This window comes from Bombina bombina, chromosome 2 (genome assembly GCF_027579735.1).
Source record: "Bombina bombina isolate aBomBom1 chromosome 2, aBomBom1.pri, whole genome shotgun sequence".
NCBI classification, from domain to species: Eukaryota; Metazoa; Chordata; class Amphibia; order Anura; family Bombinatoridae; genus Bombina; species Bombina bombina.
In genome coordinates this window covers 1,218,127,473-1,218,149,087 of record NC_069500.1, presented here as the reverse complement: position 1 = coordinate 1,218,149,087, position 21,615 = coordinate 1,218,127,473, and the positions used below count along the sequence as shown (strand labels likewise).

Genomic DNA, 21,615 nt, shown 5'->3' with positions numbered 1-21,615 from the left:
AGCATTTTTCAATACGTTTACAATAATAAAAAACAAGACAGGAGTAAGCAAAAAATATCCAAAACTGCTTCACGTTTTGTAGTACTGGAAAGTAGAAGAGCAAATAAATTACATTCTAAAAAAAACCCAGTTACAAATGTAACCGATGAATTAGGTTTAAGAATAAGGAAATTGATCATAACGCAAGTTACAGTTTAAATTGATGTATATTTGTATTTGAACTAATGCAATCAAAACAAAATAAAAGATACAATGATTTGAAGAATCTTCATTATAAATTTTGCGTCAGAAACAAAGCCCACAACAAGCTGTTACTTTTACAGATGTGCAAGTAATAATTTACTAAATAATAAGCATCATATAAATAAAATAGTAAAATGCTTTATGTTTGTTATTTTATTTTTCTTACCTGAAGCTAGAAGATGATTGACAGCAAAACATGAGAGCAGGACTCTCAGCATCATTTTAATCCTGATCTTCATTATGAGACAAGTGAAATCCCCTTTAGTTAACTTTAGCAATCAATTCAGCACCAAGGATTAGCCCAGGTTGCCCAAGGCATAGACTGTGCTGTGTAATTTGCCCAGAGGGCACTATGTAAAAAAGATAATTTCCTAGGGCAGGGAGGCAATACTGCTCACGGGCTTGTATCCAAGGCAGATGATAATGCACCATGAGGAGAGATCGTATTAAATAAATGCAGCCAGCAGCTGGAATACACTGATCTGCAGGTGGGGCTGAGCTGGACCTCCTAACAGCTTGGCCCCGCCCACAACTTTTATTCAACTCCTCCTTCTTCATAAGTGATCTTCAGCAGCACCACGCCCACTCCCCATAGCCACGCCTCTCATGCAGCCTGCTGCTGGTACATCCCTGCATAGAGGAAACTGGCTACCAAGTAAACACTTCGCACACCATCACTCAAATCTAGACATCCTGCTGCAGGGTCATTTATCTTCTTATCAGCATTTAATGCTTTCCCACTTGGGATAAGAAACTGCTGTGTCTAAATAATAAGTTCACTTTTTGTTGTTTGTTTTGCTGGTTTGCGCTGCACATCTGGGGAAACAACTTATACACCACAGCCAGTTTGGGACAAATAACATTTTACACACTTTACAATGTTTATGGGTGTGAATATGTATAAAGGGACAATAGCTGTAAACACGTAATCAGCATTAGCCTCTGGTATTAATGCTTTACTATTTAAACATCGCTTCATTTTCAACACAAATACACTGTTATTAAATGTATAATATATATCTGATTGCATTAGAATTTAACAGTGCAGATGCACAGGGGTTTGCTAAGTTTATATTTAGTCACTGATTTAAACTTGTATATAGGTGTTATTCAGAAGCTTGTTTTCCCACTATGAAGTCTATAATAAAATACAAAATACAAGTAAATTAAACATGAAATCATATAGTGGAAAATGATTATTTTATGGGCCATTATATTCACTAATTATCATAGAATTTATTCTCTGACCACACATTTAATTAAATGGGTTTCAGAGAAGATTACTTGAAGTATAAGGGGGGAAAGCACCAGGACATATGTTTGTGTAGTTATTTACTGCCTAAGCACTGAATTCTTAACATCAAGTACCTTATAGCATTTGCTTGGAACAGCTCTCTCAGGGTCATTTTATAGCATTTTAAGAATTTGCTACACAAAATACGTTATAAAAGCTACATAAAAACAGTAATGATCTAATTTTGTAAGTCACATAGAGTTAATTAAAGGGACAAAATGACTGGCCCTCAAATGGACAGTCATAGCCAGTCTACATATTTTATGGGAGTAAAGCGCAGGAGCAAGTTTTCTGAGGGCAGTGAAAAGCAATGGTGTTAGTGATGAACGCTGCAGTTCTAAAAATACAATTTCATAAAGTTAAAGGGAAAGTCAACACCAGAATTTTTATTCTTTAAAAAGATAGATAATCCCTTTATTACCCATTCCCCAGTTTTGCATAACCAACACTGTTATATTAATATACTTTATAACTCTGTGATTACCTTGTATCTAAGCATCTTCTGACAGCCCCTGATCATATGACATTTTATTTATTATATATTGACTTTCATTTTAGCCAAATAGTGCAGTATCTGCCACAAGCCACGGACGTGATCACGTTATCTATATGGCTCACATCAACTAGCTCTCCCCTGTTGTGAAAAGCAAATAAAAAAGCATGTGATAAGAGGTGGCCTTCAAGGGCTTAGAAATGATCATATGAGCCTTCCTAGGTTTAGCTTTCAACTAAGAATACCAAGAGAACAAAGCAACATTGGTGATAAAAGTAAATTGGAAAGTTGTTTAAAATTGCAAGCCCTATTTGAAACATGAAAGTTTTTTTGGGATTAGACTGTCCCTTTAAGTGTTAACCTGTCCTGTCATCCACACATAGAGCTGATGATCTAAAGATCTCTGCGCTGGAGAGATTATTAAAGAATACTCGCCAGTACTTCTGTTTCCCTGGTGGAATGATCTAAAGTGACTTTTTACCCTGAAAACGTGGTGTTTCGCTAAGGGGCGTACACTGCACTTTCTTATGAGAACGAGATGCATACATTACAAAAGTGCACAATTAAATTCCTATTTTAAATATCTTCCAAACAAATAATTTAACCATTCACACAAAAATACGTAGGAACAAATTGTATTGTTAAAGTGCATCAAAAATCTAAATTGCACAGGGGTTTGGGTTAGATTAGGGGTATGTGGGTGGTGGGTTGTAATGTTGGGGGGGTATTGTATGGTTTTTTTTACAGGCAAAAGAGCTGAACTTCTTGGTGCATGCCCCGCAAAGAGCCCTGTTCAGGGCTGGTAAGGTAAAAGAGCTTTGAACTTTAGTAATTTAGAATAGGGTAGGGCATTTTTTTATTTTGGGGGGCTTTGTTATTTTATTAGGGGGCTTAGAGTAGGTGTAATTAGTTTAAAATTGTTGTAATATTTTTCTTATGTTTGTAAATATTTTTTTATTTTTTGTAACTTAGTTCTTTTTTATTTTTTGTACTTTAGTTTATTTCATTGTATTTATTTGTAGATATTGTATTTAATTTATTTATTGATAGTGTAGTGTTAGGTTTAATTGTAGGTAATTGTAGGTATTTTATTTAATTAATTTATTGATAGTGTAGTGTTAGGTTTAATTGTAACTTAGGTTAGGATTTATTTTACAGGTAAATTTGTAATTATTTTAACTATTTTAGCTATTAAATAGTTCTTAACTATTTAATAGCTATTGTACCTGGTTAAAATAAATACAAAGTTACCTGTAAAATAAATATTAATCCTAAAATAGCTATAATATAATTATAATTTATGTTGTAGCTATATTAGGATTTATTTTACAGGTAAGTATTTAGCATTAAATAGGAATAATTTATTTAATAAGAGTTAATTAATTTAGTTAGATTAAAATTATATTTAATTTAGGGGGGTGTTAGTGTTAGGTTTAGACTTAGCTTTAGGGGTTAATACATTTATTAGAATAGCGGCGAGATTCGGTCGGCAGATTAGGGGTTAATAATTGAAGTTAGGTGTCGGCGATGTTAGGGAGGGCAGGTTAGGGGTTAATAAATATAATATAGGGTCGGCGGTGTTAGGGGCAGCAGATTAGGGGTACATAGCTATAATGTAGCTGGCGGCTCTTTGCAGTCGGCAGATTAGGGGTTAATTATTGTAGGTAGGTGGCGGCGAGGTTGTGGGGGGCAGGTTAGGGGTTAATAAATATAATATAGGGGTCGGCGATGTTAGGGCAGCAGATTAGGGGTACATAGGGATAATGTAGCTGGCGGCGGCGTGCGGACGGCAGATTAGGGGTTAATAAGTGTAGGTAGCTGGCGGCGACGTTGTGGGGGGCAGATTAGGGGTTAATAAATATAATATAGGGGTCGGCGGTGTTAGGGGCAGCAGATTAGGGGTACATAAGGATAACGTAGGTGGCGGTCGGCAATTTAGGGGTTAAAAAAATGTAATTGAGTTGCGGCGATGTGGGGGGACCTTGGTTTAGGGGTACATAGGTAGTTTATGGGTGTTAGTGTACTTTAGAGTACAGTAGTTAAGAGCTTTATGAACCGGCGTTAGCCCAGAAAGCTCTTAACTACTGACTTTTTTCTGCGGCTGGAGTTTTGTCATTAGAATTCTAACGCTCACTTCAGACACGACTCTAAATACCGGAGTTAGAAAAATCCCATTGAAAAGATAGGATACGCAATTTACGTAAGGGGATCTGCAGTATGGAAAAGTCGCGGCTGAAAAGTGAGCGTTAGACCCTTTTTTGAGTGACTCCAAATACCGGAGGTAGCCTAAAACCAGCGTTAGGAGCCTCTAACGCTGGTTTTCACGGCTACCGCCAAACTCCAAATCTAGGCCTTAGATTGATGCTCACTATCTATTTATATAATATATTGTAGGGCTATATATCGCCATCCATAGTGGGGCAATGCTTATATATTTTTTCAACCTTTGCACATTAAGCAACCAACAACGACATGCTTATTAAAAAATGCATGTAGCATTAAGACCCGCTTTCCCTAACATGTTTCGCCACAGCGTGACTTTTTCAAAGTAGTTTAAACTTTATTTAAAGGTAGAATGATTCACTCGATGTTACAAGAAGGTTACATAATATAGCAAACACTCAGTATTTGTTAGCACAAACAGGCTAATACAGGGAGTGCAGAATTATTAGGCAAATGAGTATTTTGACCACATCATCCTCTTTATGCATGTTGTCTTACTCCAAGCTGTATAGGCTCGAAAGCCTAATACCAATTAAGCATATTAGGTGATGTGCATCTCTGTAATGAGAAGGGGTGTGGTCTAATGACATCAACACCCTATATCAGGTGTGCATAATTATTAGGCAACTTCCTTTCCTTTGGCAAAATGGGTCAAAAGAAGGACTTGACAGGCTCAGAAAAGTCAAAAATAGTGAGATATCTTGCAGAGGGATGCAGCACTCTTAAAATTGCAAAGCTTCTGAAGCGTGATCATCGAACAATCAAGCGTTTCATTCAAAATAGTCAACAGGGTCGCAAGAAGCGTGTGGAAAAACCAAGGCGCAAAATAACTGCCCATGAACTGAGAAAAGTCAAGCGTGCAGCTGCCAAGATGCCACTTGCCACCAGTTTGGCCATATATCAGAGCTGCAACATCACTGGAGTGCCCAAAAGCACAAGGTGGGCAATACTCAGAGACATGGCCAAGGTAAGAAAGGCTGAAAGACGACCACCACTGAACAAGACACACAAGCTGAAACGTCAAGACTGGGCCAAGAAATATCTCAAGACTGAAGGTTTTATGGACTGATGAAATGAGAGTGAGTCTTGATGGGCCAGATGGATGGGCCCGTGGCTGGATTGGTAAAGGGCAGAGAGCTCCAGTCCGACTCAGATGCCAGCAAGGTGGAGGTGGAGTACTGGTTTGGGCTGGTATCATCAAAGATGAGCTTGTGGGGCCTTTTCGGGTTGAGGATGGAGTCAAGCTCAACTCCCAGTCCTACTGCCAGTTTCTGGAAGACACCTTCTTCAAGCAGTGGTACAGGAAGAAGTCTGCATCCTTCAAGAAAAACATGATTTTCATGCAGGACAATGCTCCATCACACGCGTCCAAGTACTCCACAGCGTGGCTGGCAAGAAAGGGTATAAAAGAATAAAATCTAATGACATGGCCTCCTTGTTCACCTGATCTGAACCCCATTGAGAACCTGTGGTCCATCATCAAATGTGAGATTTACAAGGAGGGAAAACAGTACACCTCTCTGAACAGTGTCTGGGAGGCTGTGGTTGCTGCTGCACGCAATGTTGATGGTGAACAGATCAAAACACTGACAGAATCCATGGATGGCAGGCTTTTGAGTGTCCTTGCAAAGAAAGGTGGCTATATTGGTCACTGATTTGTTTTTGTTTTGTTTTTGAATGTCAGAAATGTATATTTGTGAATGTTGAGATGTTATATTGGTTTCACTGGTAAAAATAAATAATTGAAATGGGTATATATTTGTTTTTTGTTAAGTCGCCTAATAATTATGCACAGTAATAGTCACCTGCACACACAGATATCCCCCTAAAATAGCTATAACTAAAAACAAACTAAAAACTACTTCCAAAACTATTCAGCTGTGATATTAATGAGTTTTTTGGGTTAATTGAGAACATGGTTGTTGTTCAATAATAAAATTAATCCTCAAAAATACAACTTGCCTAATAATTCTGCACTCCCTGTATAATTATAGCAATTGTCTGTAGCCATGTTATACCGGATACTATAAGCAGTTTTCTAAATGTATTGTACATCTCTAAATGACAGCATCAGCAGGTCAATATATTATCAGTAGTGATGTCGCAAACCTAAAAATTTGGGTTCGCGAATGGAGAACTTGAACTTCCACAAAAGTTTGGGAACCGGCGAACCGGGCGAACCACCATAGACTTCAATAGGCAGGCGAATTTTAAAACCCACAGGGACTCTTTCTGGCCACAATAGTGATGGAAAAGTTGTTTTAAGGGCACTAACACCTGGACTGTGGCATGCCGGAGGGGGATCCATGGCAAAACTCCCATGGAAAATTACATATTTGATGCAGAGTCTGGTTTTAATCCATAAAGGGCATAAATCACCTAACATCCCTAAATTGTTTGGAATAACGTGCTTTAAAACATCAGGTATGATGTTGTATCGATCAGGTAGTGTAAGGGTTAAGTGTAAGGGTTACGCCCGCTTCACAGTGCGCAGTGTAGGTGATATACCTGCCTTGACCATGCTTTGCAGACCAGGTATCAGTGGTCAGATGGACCCTTGCCCCAATACTGTGTGCCAGACATGCCATTATAGCAGACTTATATGGCTTTGGCGTTGCTTTTTTGTAATTAGAAGGCTGCTAAATGCCACTGCGCACCACACGTGTTTTGTGCCCAGCAGTGAAGGGGTTAATTAGGTAGCATTTAGGCAGCTTGTAGAGTTAATTTTAGCTTAAGTGTAGTGTAGTAGACAACCCAAAGTATTGATCTAGGCCCATTTTGGTATATTTCATGCCACCATTTCATCGCCAAATGCGATCAAATAAAAAAAAATTGTTCACTTTTTCACAAACTTTAGGTTTCTCACAGAAATTATTTACAAACAACTTATGCAATTATGGCATAAATGGTTGTAAATGCTTCTCTGGGATCCCCTTTGTTCAGAAATAGCAGACATATTGCTTTGGCGTTGCTTTTTGGTAATTAGAAGGCTGCTAAATGCCACTGCGCACCACACGTGTTTTATGCCCAGCAGTGAAGGGGTTAATTAGGGAGCATGTAGGGAGCTTGTAGAGTTAATTTTAGCTTAAGTGTAGTGTAGTAGACAACCCAAAGTATTGATCTAGGCCCATTTTGGTATATTTCATGCCACCATTTCACCGCCAAATGCGATCAAATTTTAAAAAAACTTAAATTTTTTCGCAATTTTAGGTTTCTCACTGAAATTATTTATAAACAGCTTGTGCAATTATGGCACAAATGGTTGTAAATGCTTCTCTGGGATCCCCTTTGTTCAGAAATAGCAGACATATATGATTTTGGCGTTGCTTTCTGGTAATTAGAAGGCCGCTAAATGCTGCTGTGCATCACACGTGTATTATGGCTAGCAGTGAAGGGGTTAATTAGGTAGTTTGTAGGGAGCTTGCAGGGTTAATTTTAGCTATATAGACACATATAGAGCAGTGTTATTATTCTGTCAGACACATATAGAGTAGTGCTACTACTTCTGTCAGACACATATAGAGCAGTGATATTAATACTATCAGACACATATAGAGCAGTGTTATTACATCTGCCAGACACATATAGAGCAGTGTTATTACTTCTGTCAGACACATATAGAGCAGTGTTATTAATTCTGTCAGACACATATAGAGCAGTGTTATTATTCTGTCAGACACATATAGAGCACTGTTATTATTCTGTCAGACACATATAGAGCAGTGTTATTACATCTGTCAGACACATATAGAGCAGTGTTATTAATTCTGTCAGACACATATAGAGCACTGTTATTATTCTGCCAGACACATATAGAGCACTGTTATTATTCTGTCAGACACATATAGAGCAGTGTTATTACATCTGTCAGACACATATAGAGCAGTGTTATTACTTCTGTCAGACACATATAGAGCAGTGTTATTAATTCTGTAAGACACATATAGAGTAGTGCTACTACTTCTGTCAGACACATATAGAGCAGTGTTATTAATTCTGTAAGACACATATAGAGTAGTGCTACTACTTCTGTCAGACACATATAGAGCAGTGATATTAATTCTGTCAGACATATTTAGAGCAGTGTTATTATTCTGTCAGACACATATAGCGTAATGCTACTACTTCTGTCAGACACATATAGCGTAATGCTACTACTTCTGTCAGACACATATAGCGTAATGCTACTACTTCTGTCAGACACATATAGCGTAATGCTACTACTTCTGTCAGACACATATAGCGTAATGCTACTACTTCTGTCAGACACATATAGCGTAATGCTACTACTTCTGTCAGACACATATAGAGCAGTGATATTAATTCTGTCAGACACATATAGAGCAGTGTTATTACTTCTGTCAGACACATATAGAGCAGTGTTATTGCTTCTGCCAGAGACATATAGAGCAGTGTTATTAATTCTGTCAGACACATATAGAGCAGTGATATTACTTCTGTCAGAAACATATAGAGCAGTGTTATTACTTCTGCCAGACACATAGAGAGCAGTGATATTACTTCTGCCAGACACATATAGAGCAGTGTTATTATTCTGTCAGACACATATAGAGCAGTGATATCACTTCTGTCAGACACATATAGAGCAGTGATATTACTTCTGTCAGAAACATATAGAGCAGTGTTATTAATTCTGCCAGACACATATAGAGCAGTGATATTACTTCTGCCAGAGACATATAGAGCAGTGTTATTGCTTCTGCCAGACACATATAGAGCAGTGTTATTAATTCTGTCAGACACATATAGAGCAGTGATATTACTTCTGTCAGAAACATATAGAGCAGTGATATTACTTCTGTCAGAAACATATAGAGCAGTGTTATTAATTCTGCCAGACACATATAGAGCAGTGATATTACTTCTGTCAGACACATATAGAGCAGTGATATTACTTCTGTCAGACACATATAGAGCAGTGTTATTACTTCTCACAGACACATATAGAGCAGTGTTATTAATTCTGCCAGACACATATAGAGCAGTATTATTAATTCTGTCAGACACAAATAGAGCAGTGTTATTAATTCTGTCAGACACGTATAGAGCAGTGTAATTAATTCTGTCAGACACATATAGAGCAGTATTATTACTTGTGCCAGACACATATAGAGCAGTATTATTACTTGTGCCAGACACATATAGAGCAGTGTTATTAATTCTGTCAGACACGTATAGAGCAGTGTTATTACTTCTGCCAGACACATATAGAGCAGTGTTATTGCTTCTGCCAGACACATATAGAGCAGTGTTATTAATTCTGTCAGACACATATAGAGCAGTGATATTACTTCTGTCAGACACATATAGAGCAGTGATATTGCTTCTGCCAGACACATATAGAGCAGTGTTATTAATTCTGCCAGACACATATAGAGCAGTATTATTAATTCTGTCAGACACATATAGATCAGTATTATTACTTCTCTCAGACACATATAGAGCAGTGTTATTAATTTTGTCAGACACATATAGAGCAGTGTTATTACTTCTCTCAGACACATATAGAGCAGTGTTATTACTTCTCTCAAAAACATATAGATCAGTGTTATTACTTATCTCAGACACATATAGAGCAGTATTATTTCTTCTCTCAGACACATATAGAGCAGTATTATTACTTCTCTTAGACACATATAGAGCAATGTTATTACTTCTCTCAGACACATATAGATCAGTATTATTACTTCTCTCAGACACATATAGATCAGTACTATTACTTCTCTCAGACACATAGAGCAGTTTTATTACTTCTCTCAGACACATATAGAGCAGTGTTAATAATTCTGTCAGACAAATATAGAGCAGTTTTATTACTTCTGTCAGACACATATAGAGCAGTGTTATTACTTTTGTCAGACACATATAGAGCAGTGTTATTAATTCTGTCAGACACATACAGAGCAGCGTTATTAATTCTTTCAGACACATATAGATCAGTATTATTACTTCTCTCAGACACATATAGATCAGTATTATTACTTCTCTCAGACACATATAGAGCAGTGTTATTACTTTTGTCAGACACATATAGAGCAGTGTTATTAATTCTGCCAGACACATATAGAGCAGTATTATTACTTCTCTCAGACACATATAGAGCAGTATTATTAATTTTGTCAGACACATATAGAGCAGTGTTATTACTTCTCTCAGACACATATAGAGCAGTGTTATTACTTCTCTCAAAAACATATAAATCAGTGTTATTACTTATCTCAGACACATATAGAGCAGTATTATTTCTTCTCTTAGACACATAAAAAGCAGTGTTATTACTTCTCTCAGACACATATAGATCAGTATTATTACTTCTCTCAGACACATATAGAGCAGTATTATTACTTCTCTTAGACACATATAGAGCAGTATTATTACTTCTCTCAGACACATATAGAGCGGTATTTTTACTTCTCTCAGATACATATAGAGCAGTGTTATTATTCTGTCAGACACATATAGAGCAGTGTTATTAATTCTGCCAGACATATAGAGCAGTGTTATTGCTTCTGCCAGACACATATAGAGCAGTGTTATTACATCTGTCAGACACATATAGAGAAGTGTTATTACATCTGCCAGACACATATAAAGCAGTGTTATTAATTCTTTCAGACACATATAGAGCAGTGTTATTTTTTCTCTAAGACACATATAGAGAAGTGTTATTAATTCTGCCAGACACATATAGAGCAGTATTATTAATTCTGTCAGACACATATAGATCAGTATTATTACTTCTCTCAGACACATATAGAGCAGTGTTATTAATTTTGTCAGACACATATAGAGCAGTGTTATTACTTCTCTCAGACACATATAGAGCAGTGTTATTACTTCTCTCAAAAACATATAGATCAGTGTTATTACTTATCTCAGACACATATAGAGCAGTATTATTTCTTCTCTCAGACACATATAGAGCAGTATTATTACTTCTCTTAGACACATATAGAGCAATGTTATTACTTCTCTCAGACACATATAGATCAGTATTATTACTTCTCTCAGACACATATAGATCAGTACTATTACTTCTCTCAGACACATAGAGCAGTTTTATTACTTCTCTCAGACACATATAGAGCAGTGTTAATAATTCTGTCAGACAAATATAGAGCAGTTTTATTACTTCTGTCAGACACATATAGAGCAGTGTTATTACTTTTGTCAGACACATATAGAGCAGTGTTATTAATTCTGTCAGACACATACAGAGCAGCGTTATTAATTCTTTCAGACACATATAGATCAGTATTATTACTTCTCTCAGACACATATAGAGCAGTGTTATTACTTTTGTCAGACACATATAGAGCAGTGTTATTAATTCTGCCAGACACATATAGAGCAGTATTATTACTTCTCTCAGACACATATAGAGCAGTATTATTAATTTTGTCAGACACATATAGAGCAGTGTTATTACTTCTCTCAGACACATATAGAGCAGTGTTATTACTTCTCTCAAAAACATATAAATCAGTGTTATTACTTATCTCAGACACATATAGAGCAGTATTATTTCTTCTCTTAGACACATAAAAAGCAGTGTTATTACTTCTCTCAGACACATATAGATCAGTATTATTACTTCTCTCAGACACATATAGAGCAGTATTATTACTTCTCTTAGACACATATAGAGCAGTATTATTACTTCTCTCAGACACATATAGAGCGGTATTTTTACTTCTCTCAGATACATATAGAGCAGTGTTATTAATTCTGTCAGACACATATAGAGTAGTATTATTACTTCTCTCAGACACATAAAAAGCAGTGTTATTACTTCTCTCAGACACATATAGATCAGTATTATTACTTCTCTCAGACACATATAGGGCAGTATTATTACTTCTCTCAGACACATATAGAGCAGTGTTATTACTTCTCTTAGACACATATAGAGCAGTGTTATTAATTCTGTCAGACACATATAGAGCAGTGTTATTACTTTTGTCAGACACATATAGCGCAGTGTTATTATTCTGCCAGACACATATAGCGCAGTGTTATTATTCTGCCAGACACATATAGGGCAGTATTATTACTTCTCTCAGACACATATAGAGCAGTGTTATTACTTCTCTTAGACACATATAGAGCAGTGTTATTAATTCTGCCAGACACATATAGAGCAGTGTTATTAATTCTGTCAGACACATATAGAGCAGTGATATTACTTCTCCCAGACACATATAGAGCAGTGCTATTAATTCTGTCAGACACATATAGAGCAGTGTTATTACTTCTGCCAGACACATATAGAGCAGTGTTATTACTTCTGCCAGACACATATAGAGCAGTGTTATTAATTCTGTCAGACACATATAGAGCAGTGTTATTAATTCTGTCAGACACATATAGAGCAGTATTATTACTACTCTCAGACACATATAGATCAGTATTATTACTTCTCTCAGACACATATAGAGCAGTGTTATTAATTCTGTCATACACATATAGAGCAGTGTTATTACTTCTCTCAGACACATAAAAAGCAGTGTTATTACTTCTCTCAGACACATATAGATCAGTATTATTACTTCTCTCAGACACATATAGAGCAGTATTATTACTTCTTTCAGACACATATAGAGCAGTGTTATTAATTCTGTCAGACACATATAGAGCAGTGTTATTAATTCTGTCAGACACATATAGAGCAGTTTTATATCTTCTGCCAGACTCATATTGAGCAGTTTTCACTTCTGTCAGCCACATATAGAGCAGTGTTATTACTTCTCTCAGACACATATTGAGCAGTTTTATCACTTCTGTCAGCCACATATAGAGCAGTGTTATTACTTCTGTTATATACATCTAGAGCAGTGTTATCATTTCGGTTGCCACTTATAGAGCAGTGTTATCACTTCTAACAGACACATATGGAGCAGTGTTAACAACACGTGGCAGTCACTTAGAGACACATTTTAACCCCATTTTTTTCATTATGTACAGATAAAGGCCTAGATTACAAGTGAAGCGCTAATTTATCATGCTCCCACAAACAGGCAAATTCCCTATGTTTGAGGGCGCACGATAAATAACCAGCCATTACAAGTCAGACCTCTGGTTAATTTTTTAAATGTGCCCAAATTTCCCCAGAATACAGTGTGTAGTTCTTTTTTTTAAATAAAAAATATTAGCATTTTTTATTTAAAAAATAAATAAATAACTACACTAGGCAGTTTTTGGGGGCTAAAGTTGGTGCTGTGGGGTCTTAGAAAAAAAAGTAAACTGAAAAGTGCCTTTACATTTTGGTCTATAGGAACTGTTTGTTCCCTGTAAATATATATGTATATGCTTATATACATATGTATTTATGTTTTAATATGTGTATATACACATATTAACGCATAAATATATATGTACAGTACTGTGCCAAAGTCTTAGGTCACCATTAGATTTGTTGATTTAGCAATGGTTTAATGACAACATATAATTATTTCTTAGTCTTTTTAGTAGAATACAACTAGAAAATACAGGATATTTGTATGCACTATTAGAGATGGCCCGTCCACAGGGAGCACTCACTAGACTCTATCCGTCTGCTTGGAGGCACCGGTCGATTTACTCCGAACCTGGTTCATCCTCCAACTCGTCCAGCTCCCCTCCTGGGTCTACTCCACAACGGCGTTTCAGTGTGTGACGTCACTTGGAAACTCTGCCTCCGGTTACCTGCTCATTCTTCGCCGGAATCCTCTGTGGCTACATCGGGTTGGTGTGAATGATGACTTAGGCAAGGTACACCCGGAACAGCTGTGCAACCTCCGTTTCTTTGTATAAACTTGAAAGTAGAGATGTGCAGGGAAGAAAATTTCATTTTGTAAAAAATATTCTGGGGAATTTGTTTCCCTGAATATTCGTTGACTGCACTATTTGGTTTTTGTTTAATTTAAAAAAAAAAATTATAATCGACATTTCATTAAATATTTACATTTGTTTTCCATGAAAACTAATGTAAATGTTTCAAAGCTACTGCTAAAAAGTTCACCTTAGCTACAATACTTACCTTAATATGTTCTCCAGAGCATGGAGAGCACGTTCAGGTGAGTATTAAAGGGACATGGAACCCAAAATATTTATTTCATGATTCAGATAGAGAATACAATTTTAAACAACTTTCTAATTTACTTCTATTATTTAATTTGTTTTATTCTTTGGTATCATTGAAGGAGCAGCAATGCACTACTGGTTTCTAAATGAACACATGGTTGAGCCATTGACAATCAATATATATATATATATGCAGTGAACAATCAGCAGCTAGAACCTAGGTTGCTGCTCCTGAGCTTTCATAGATAAACTTTTTAGCAAAGGATAACAAGAGAATGAAGCAAAATAAATAATAGCAGTAAATTGGAAAGTTGTTTAAAATTGTATTCTCTATCTGAATCATGAAAGAAAATTTGGGGTTTCATGTCCCTTTAAGCACTTAAAAAATAAAATAAAAAAGGAAACAAATGTATAGTGATGATTTTCGTAAGTATTTTTTCATTTTCTTTATTTTCGTTAGTGCATTCATTTAGATTTTAATTTTGTTAAAAAAAAAAGATAATTCAGTTTTTATGACTGATGTGCATTCTTCCAAAAATGAATGCACATCTCTACTTCAAAGTAGTGAATGAGATGCACCAGTATTCCGGAGACTTTTAAAAGGCTTTATTGAGAGTTCATACAAACTTCAAATAGACAAATACTTTTTTGCCCCACTGTGTATATATATATATATATATATATATATATATATATATATATATATATATATATATATATATATATATATATGTATGTATCTATACCTAAATATAATCATTTTTATATATATAGGTATAGATATACAGTGGGGCAAAAAAGTATTTAGTCAGCCACCAATTGTGCAAGTTCTCCCGCTTAAGAAGATGAGAGAGGCCTGTAATTTTCATCATAGGTATACCTCAAATATGAGAGACAAAATGTGGAAACAAATCCAGACAATCACATTGTCTGATTTGGAAAGAATTTATTTGCAAATTATGGTGGAAAATAAGTATTTGGTCAATATCAAAAGTTCATCTCAATACTTTGTTATATATCCTTTGTTGGCAATGACAGAGGTCAAACGTTTTCTGTAAGTCTTCACAAGGTTGTCACACACTGTTGCTGGTATGTTGGCCCATTCCTGCATGCAGATCTCCTCTAGAGCAGTGATGTTTTGGGGCTGCCGTTGGGCAACACGGACTTTCAACTCCGTGTGTTTGGGATCATTGTCATGCTGAAAGACCCAGACACGTTTCATCTTCAATGCCCTTGCTGATGGAAGGAGGTTTGCACTCAAAATCTCACTATACATGGCCCCATTCATTCTTTCATGTACACGGATCAGTCGTCCTGTTCCCTTTGAAGAAAAACAGCCCCAAAGCATGATGTTGCCACCCCCATGCGTCACAGTAGGTATGGTGTTCTTTGGTTGCAACTCAGCATTCTCTCTCCTCCAAACACGATGAGTTGTGTTTCTACCAAACAGTTCTACTTTGGTTTCATCTGACCATATGACATTCTCCCAATCCGCTTCTGGATCATCCAAATGCTCTCTAGCATACTTCAGACGGGCCCGGACATGTAATGGCTTAAGCAGGGGGACACGTCTGGCACTGCAGGATCTGAGTCCCTGGTGGCGTAGTGTGTTACTGATGGTAGCCTTTGTTACGTTGGTCCCAGCTCTCTGCAGGTCATTCACTAGGTCCCCCCATGTGGTTCTGGGATGTTTGCTCACCGTTCTTGTGATCATTTTGACCCCACGGGGTAAGATCTTGCGTGGAGCCCCAGATCGAGGGAGATTATCAGTGGTCTTGTATGTCTTTCATTTTCTAATTATTGCTCCCACAGTTGATTTCTTCACACCAAGCTGCTTGCCTATTGCAGATTCAGTCTTTCCAGCCTGGTGCAGGTCTACAATTTTGTTTCTGGTGTCCTTTGACAGCTCTTTGGTCTTCACCATAGTGGAATTTGGAGTGTGACTGTTTGAGGTTGTGGACAGGTGTCTTTTATACTGATAACAAGTTCAAACAGGTGCCATTAATACAGGTAATGAGTGGAGGACAGAGGAACCTCTTAAAGAAGAAGATACAGGCCTGTGAGAGACAGAAATCTTGCTTGTTTGTAGGTGACCAAATACTTATTTTCCACCATAATTTGCAAATAAATTCTTTACAAATCAGACAATGTGATTGTCTGGATTTGTTTCCACATTTTGTCTCTCATAGTTGAGGTATACCTATGATGAAAATTACAGGCCTCTCTCATCTTCATAAGTGGGAGAACTTGCACAATTGGTGGCTGACTAAATACTTTTTTGCCCCACAGTATATTGAACCAAAATACCATCAGATATATATAGAAATATGCATTTATGAATAAGTAGAACATATTCTTTTATGTGAATTGGAATGTGAAATATTCGGGTTAGCGCACATGAGAATATGCGATCGGCTTTGCACGGGAGTAGGGTGTTAGGTTTTTTTCCACTTTTTTTGCTCCATTGACTTTTATTGGGGAATACGTGAACCGCACGCAATATTCTAAGTTTGGCTTTTTATGCTCGTCTGCTTAGCGTGCAAGCGAAAATGTTACTTTCAACTCATAATACGCTCAGTTAATACTCGAGCAGGAGCATTAATAGCGTTTCACTTGTAATCTGACCTGAGTCATAACCAGATGATAGAAGCACATTAGGCTCTCTGAGCAAATGCTCTGTTTAAAATGCTGGTGCACAACACATATTAGAAAACTAGAAGCATTTTTCTAATACATATTAGAAAACTAGAAGCATTTTTCTAATACATGTGTATTGCAAAAAATGTTTCTAATCAAATGTGAAATGCACTCGTGTCCATTTCAATATTGGCTGGAATGTCACTTTAAATTCAAACATTTTAATTGATCCCTTCTTACACAAATTGTTTTTTCAATGTTTTGAATGTTTTATTTACATGATAGAACCATTTTGACATATTTGAGCAATTTTTTCTGGAACCTTTAATCATACAAAATGAAAGATAAATGTTCTATGATTTGGCAAATATTGTTTTGAGCAGTTAAAAATTATATTTTATTTAAAAAAACTTTAATATTTTTAAAAAATTCAGAACGGTTGGAAATTTGTATTTATTTATTTTTTTAGACTGTTGATGAATTAAGCTCTTTATGCATGTGTAGAAAAATGTAAAACATGATCTTTAAATGTTACATTTTTATTTACTTTCATGATAATAGCTGAGCCAATCTGATATAAATGTACAACAGAACATTTTTTATTTTTTTATTTTCCTGTCCATTTTTTAGCTATTCACAAAGACTATTTTCTGGTAAATGTTGTCAAATCTACACAACGAAGACCCTCACTGCTAAATGATAAAAACGTAGCTATAGTTAGCTTCTCCTCGATGCTTCAGTACTGCCGCAAATAGAATCCTTGTTTTTCATATACATCTTTGGTGGCCAGAAGGAATTGGAGACACTGTCCTTCAGCACCTTTTAAGCAAACTTCTACAAAAAGCTTTGTTTGCAGAGAGGAGCTACTGATGACAATAGCAATTCACATCTATACTGCTTCTATCGGCAACATCTTCTTGACTCTTCCTTTCCACTTGTTACTTTACTGTGTATCTTGTCACAGGATAGTAAGATACATACTCATAAAAAAATAGTTATGTGGCTTAACTACTCTAGAATTTAATCTTGACATCTAAAGTATTTCAGGTAACATAATCGGGGTCTTAAGTATTTTTCCTTTAATGCGTTAATAAAAGCACCAAATGTTCACCTTGCGCTCCCTGTGAGATTCTGTTTTCCAGAGAGCATTATTACTTTCTATGGGAGACAGTGTGCAACATACTGGTACTTATCACAGCCCAATATCACAGATAATTCCGATTATCCTAACTTTGTGACGGAATAATCTAGATTTTATTAAAAAAGACAGAGACGAGTATTTTGCTATAACTTTTCCTTTACTGCTCACATAGCGATTTAAAGAAAAAAATATAGCCATATATTAAAACATCATAGAAAACAAAGAATGAAATATAGATACCAACGACAATACAGCTTGTGAAGGTAGTGACCACAAGGACCAATCAGAAGAGTCCCAATAACCATATAATGACCAACAAGTAGAAATTCCTCCTCTTTTGTCTCTGATGCTGAAGATTGTGAAGAAATTTCCATATAGGAGAAACAAGCAAAGTCCCAAAAGTATAAGCAAAGTCCAAACAAGACTGGAACTGGAAAAAACTTGATAGAAGAAATCAAGTCTCCTCTTAAAGAAACTTAAAGGAGTCTTGATTGTAGAATTGGAACAATCTCTACTAACGGATGAATGATAAACACGAAATTGGTTGCAGAAAGACTTAGAGCCCTATAATTGCAGGAGTTGGTGCTAAAGAAAAATAACAAATAATAGTTAAGTAACAAGTATAAAATTAATAATATAAGAAAACAAATCTCATAAATTAAAGGGAGGGAAACAACATAATAAGAGGTGAGAAAATACTCGTTGCTGCTTCTTTAGTAAAATCTAGATTATTCAGTCACAAAGTTAGGATAAGGACAGAGACTCCTATTTTGCTAGTCCAAAGCAAATTAAAATAATAAAAATAATAGGTAAATAAATCATGAAACCAACTGATGAGGAATAGAATTAATGGGTTTAAAATAAAATTGTTTGAAAACATTATCAGAAGACCAGTCAGCAGCATTTAAAATATCTTGTAAAGATACAGATTTGGAAAAGGCTTTAGAAGCTGCGGCTCCTCTAATAGAATGGGCAGAAACATTATGATCCACACCAGCTTGAGTCATGATCCACTTAACCCATCTACTAATGGTAGTGGAGGATACAGATAAATGAGGTACAGCATACGAAATTAGGAGTTGTTTGGAAGAACAATTTCTAATAAGTTTATTTCTAGATTCGTATTCTTTAAGGCAAAGTACAACACACAATTTAGGTTGGTCCTGAAAATAAGGGTAAAAAATAGAACTAGAGAGAGTTTTTGTCCTACGAGATAAGGAAAAAATTACACCTTGGGGAGAGAACATTTTAGAGTCATAATCAATGGCTTTGACATCGGAAACCCTTTTAAAAGATAACAAACATAAAAGGGTTGCAAGTTTAGTAGTAAGATGTTTTAAAGACAAGTTAGAATTGTCTGGCCAATTTAGGAAAAATAAATTATCAGATCCACATCCCAAAAAGATGAATACTTAGAAGTAGGTTGTCTTTTAAGTTTTATGGATTTAAGAAGATGACAAACAGTAGAATTTTGACCAATAGGATGATTATTAAGATATTCATGTCCAGCTGAAATAGCAGATCTAGCTACATTAATAGATCTGTAAGCTAAGTCTTCATGAAATAAACACGAAAGATAATTAATTTCTTGATTTAAAGGGCCTGAAATGGGATCCAAGTTTCTGATGTTGCACCAGCTAGACCATTTAAGCCAGGCGGATATATAACATTTTCTGATTCCAGGAGCCCATGAGTTTTGAAGGAGAAGTTTAGCTTGCTCCGAAAGTCCTTCGGTAGACCAAGATCCCCTGAAATCAACCAAGCAATTAGGTGAAGATTGCCTTGGAGAACTAAATCGTGGAACTGTCCTTTTGGGTCTGAGAGAAGATCTAGTTGAATTGGGAGAAGAATGGGGGGGAATAAAAGACATTTCTAGTAGATAGGGGTACCAAATCTGGGTTATCAAAAAGACAGTTATGATCGTAATTTATATCTGGTGTTTCTTGACAAATAAAATTGTCCGCAGAATCATTGGAAAGGGAGGAAACGCATATGCCCCCTGAGCAGGCCATTGTTAGAGAAAGGCATCGATGGCTAATGTTTCTGGGTCTGGTCTCCAGCTGAAGAAAGGACGAATCTGGAAATTCAAATGATAAGCAAAAAGGTCTATCTTGAAAGGACCTCTCAATCTCAGAATCTCTTGAAAAATAAGAGGGTTGAGCTTCCAGTCGCTGAAATCTGTCAAGTATCTGGAACCCCAGTCTGTAACTTGATTGGCAAGACCTGGTATGTATTCTGCATATAAAGAAATATTCTGCGATAAACAAAGATGAATGAAATTCTTTGTTAAATTTGATAAAATTCTTGAATTGGTTCCTCCAAGTCAATTGATATAACGCACGGCAGAAATATAGTCCATGCGTAAAATAATAGTGATGGGTAAGTTGTGTTTGATGAAACTCTTGACTGCAAAAGCTCCAGCCAAACAGTTGATATGTAGTTGTTTCTCTAATTGAGACCATTTCCCTCCTGTAGCCATGGAACCACATCTCGCTCCCCAACCCGATCTGCTTGCATCGGATTCTATGATAACATCTGGGGAACTGCCAAAAATGACTCTGCCATTCCAGGCCTCTATGTTGAGAAGCCACCAATTTAGTTCTTCTAAAGCTTCTTCTGTTAAAGAAATAGGATGTTGATATGAGAAACCTTTCCGAAGGTAAAATATTTTCAATCTTTTTAAGGCTCTGTAGTGCAGAGGAGCAGGAAAAATTGCTTGAATAGAAGAGGAAAGAAGTCCAATTATTCTGGCAAGGAAACAAAGAGGAAACGATTGTTTCTTGATAGCATAGGAAATCTCCTTCTTGATCCTTTTGATTTTCTCTAAAGGAAGACTTAAGGTAGTGGATACTGTGTTTATATTGAAACCTAAAAAGATTTAAGACTAAGAAGGGACAAGAGAAGATTTCTTGAAATTTATGATGAAGCCTAAATTCTGGAGAAGAAGAATTGTAGTAGATAGATGAGATAGGAGAACAGAAGGAGAATGATGAATAAGGAGGATATCGTCTAAGTAGATTATTAGACAAATTCCTCTCTTCCTGTAACCATGCCACAACAGGTTTTAGGAGTTTCGTAAAGACCCAAGGGGCAGAGGAAAGTCCAAATGGAAGACAAGTGAATTGCCATAATTTGCCTTTACAAAAGAATCTGAGAAATTTTCTGAAATCTTGATGAACTGGGACTGTAAAATAGGCATCTTTTAAATCCAATCTTACTAACCAGTCTAAATTGTAGAGGCAGTTTCTCAAAAGGTTTAACTGTCTTAGGTTTATTACAGGACGAAAAGTCCCTTCTTTCTTTTTCACAAGAAACATATTGCTTATAAATGAATCTCTGAGATCTAGGGCTGGTTCTATTGCCTCTTTTTTGAGTTATTTCTGAATCCAGAAGGATCTGATCTGAAAGGGAAAATTTTATGGGATTGGTAAGGAAAGACTTATAGGGAGTGTTTAGAAATTCTAGATGAAGGCCTGAAACCGTTTGTGAAACCCAGGGATC

General features: G+C 36.2%; 1 protein-coding gene across 1 annotated transcript in view; it reads right to left on the bottom strand.

The window, feature by feature from the left end:
• The window catches only part of KDR (kinase insert domain receptor), a 51,402-nt gene extending 50,729 nt beyond the window's left edge, over positions 1-673 (bottom strand). The window contains exon 1 of the mRNA XM_053703962.1: positions 410-673. Within this exon, the coding sequence (XP_053559937.1) occupies positions 410-482 (73 nt within the window). The 5' untranslated portion in view covers positions 483-673. The remainder of the gene's footprint in view (positions 1-409) is intronic.
• Between the last annotated feature and the right edge of the window lie 20,942 nt (positions 674-21,615).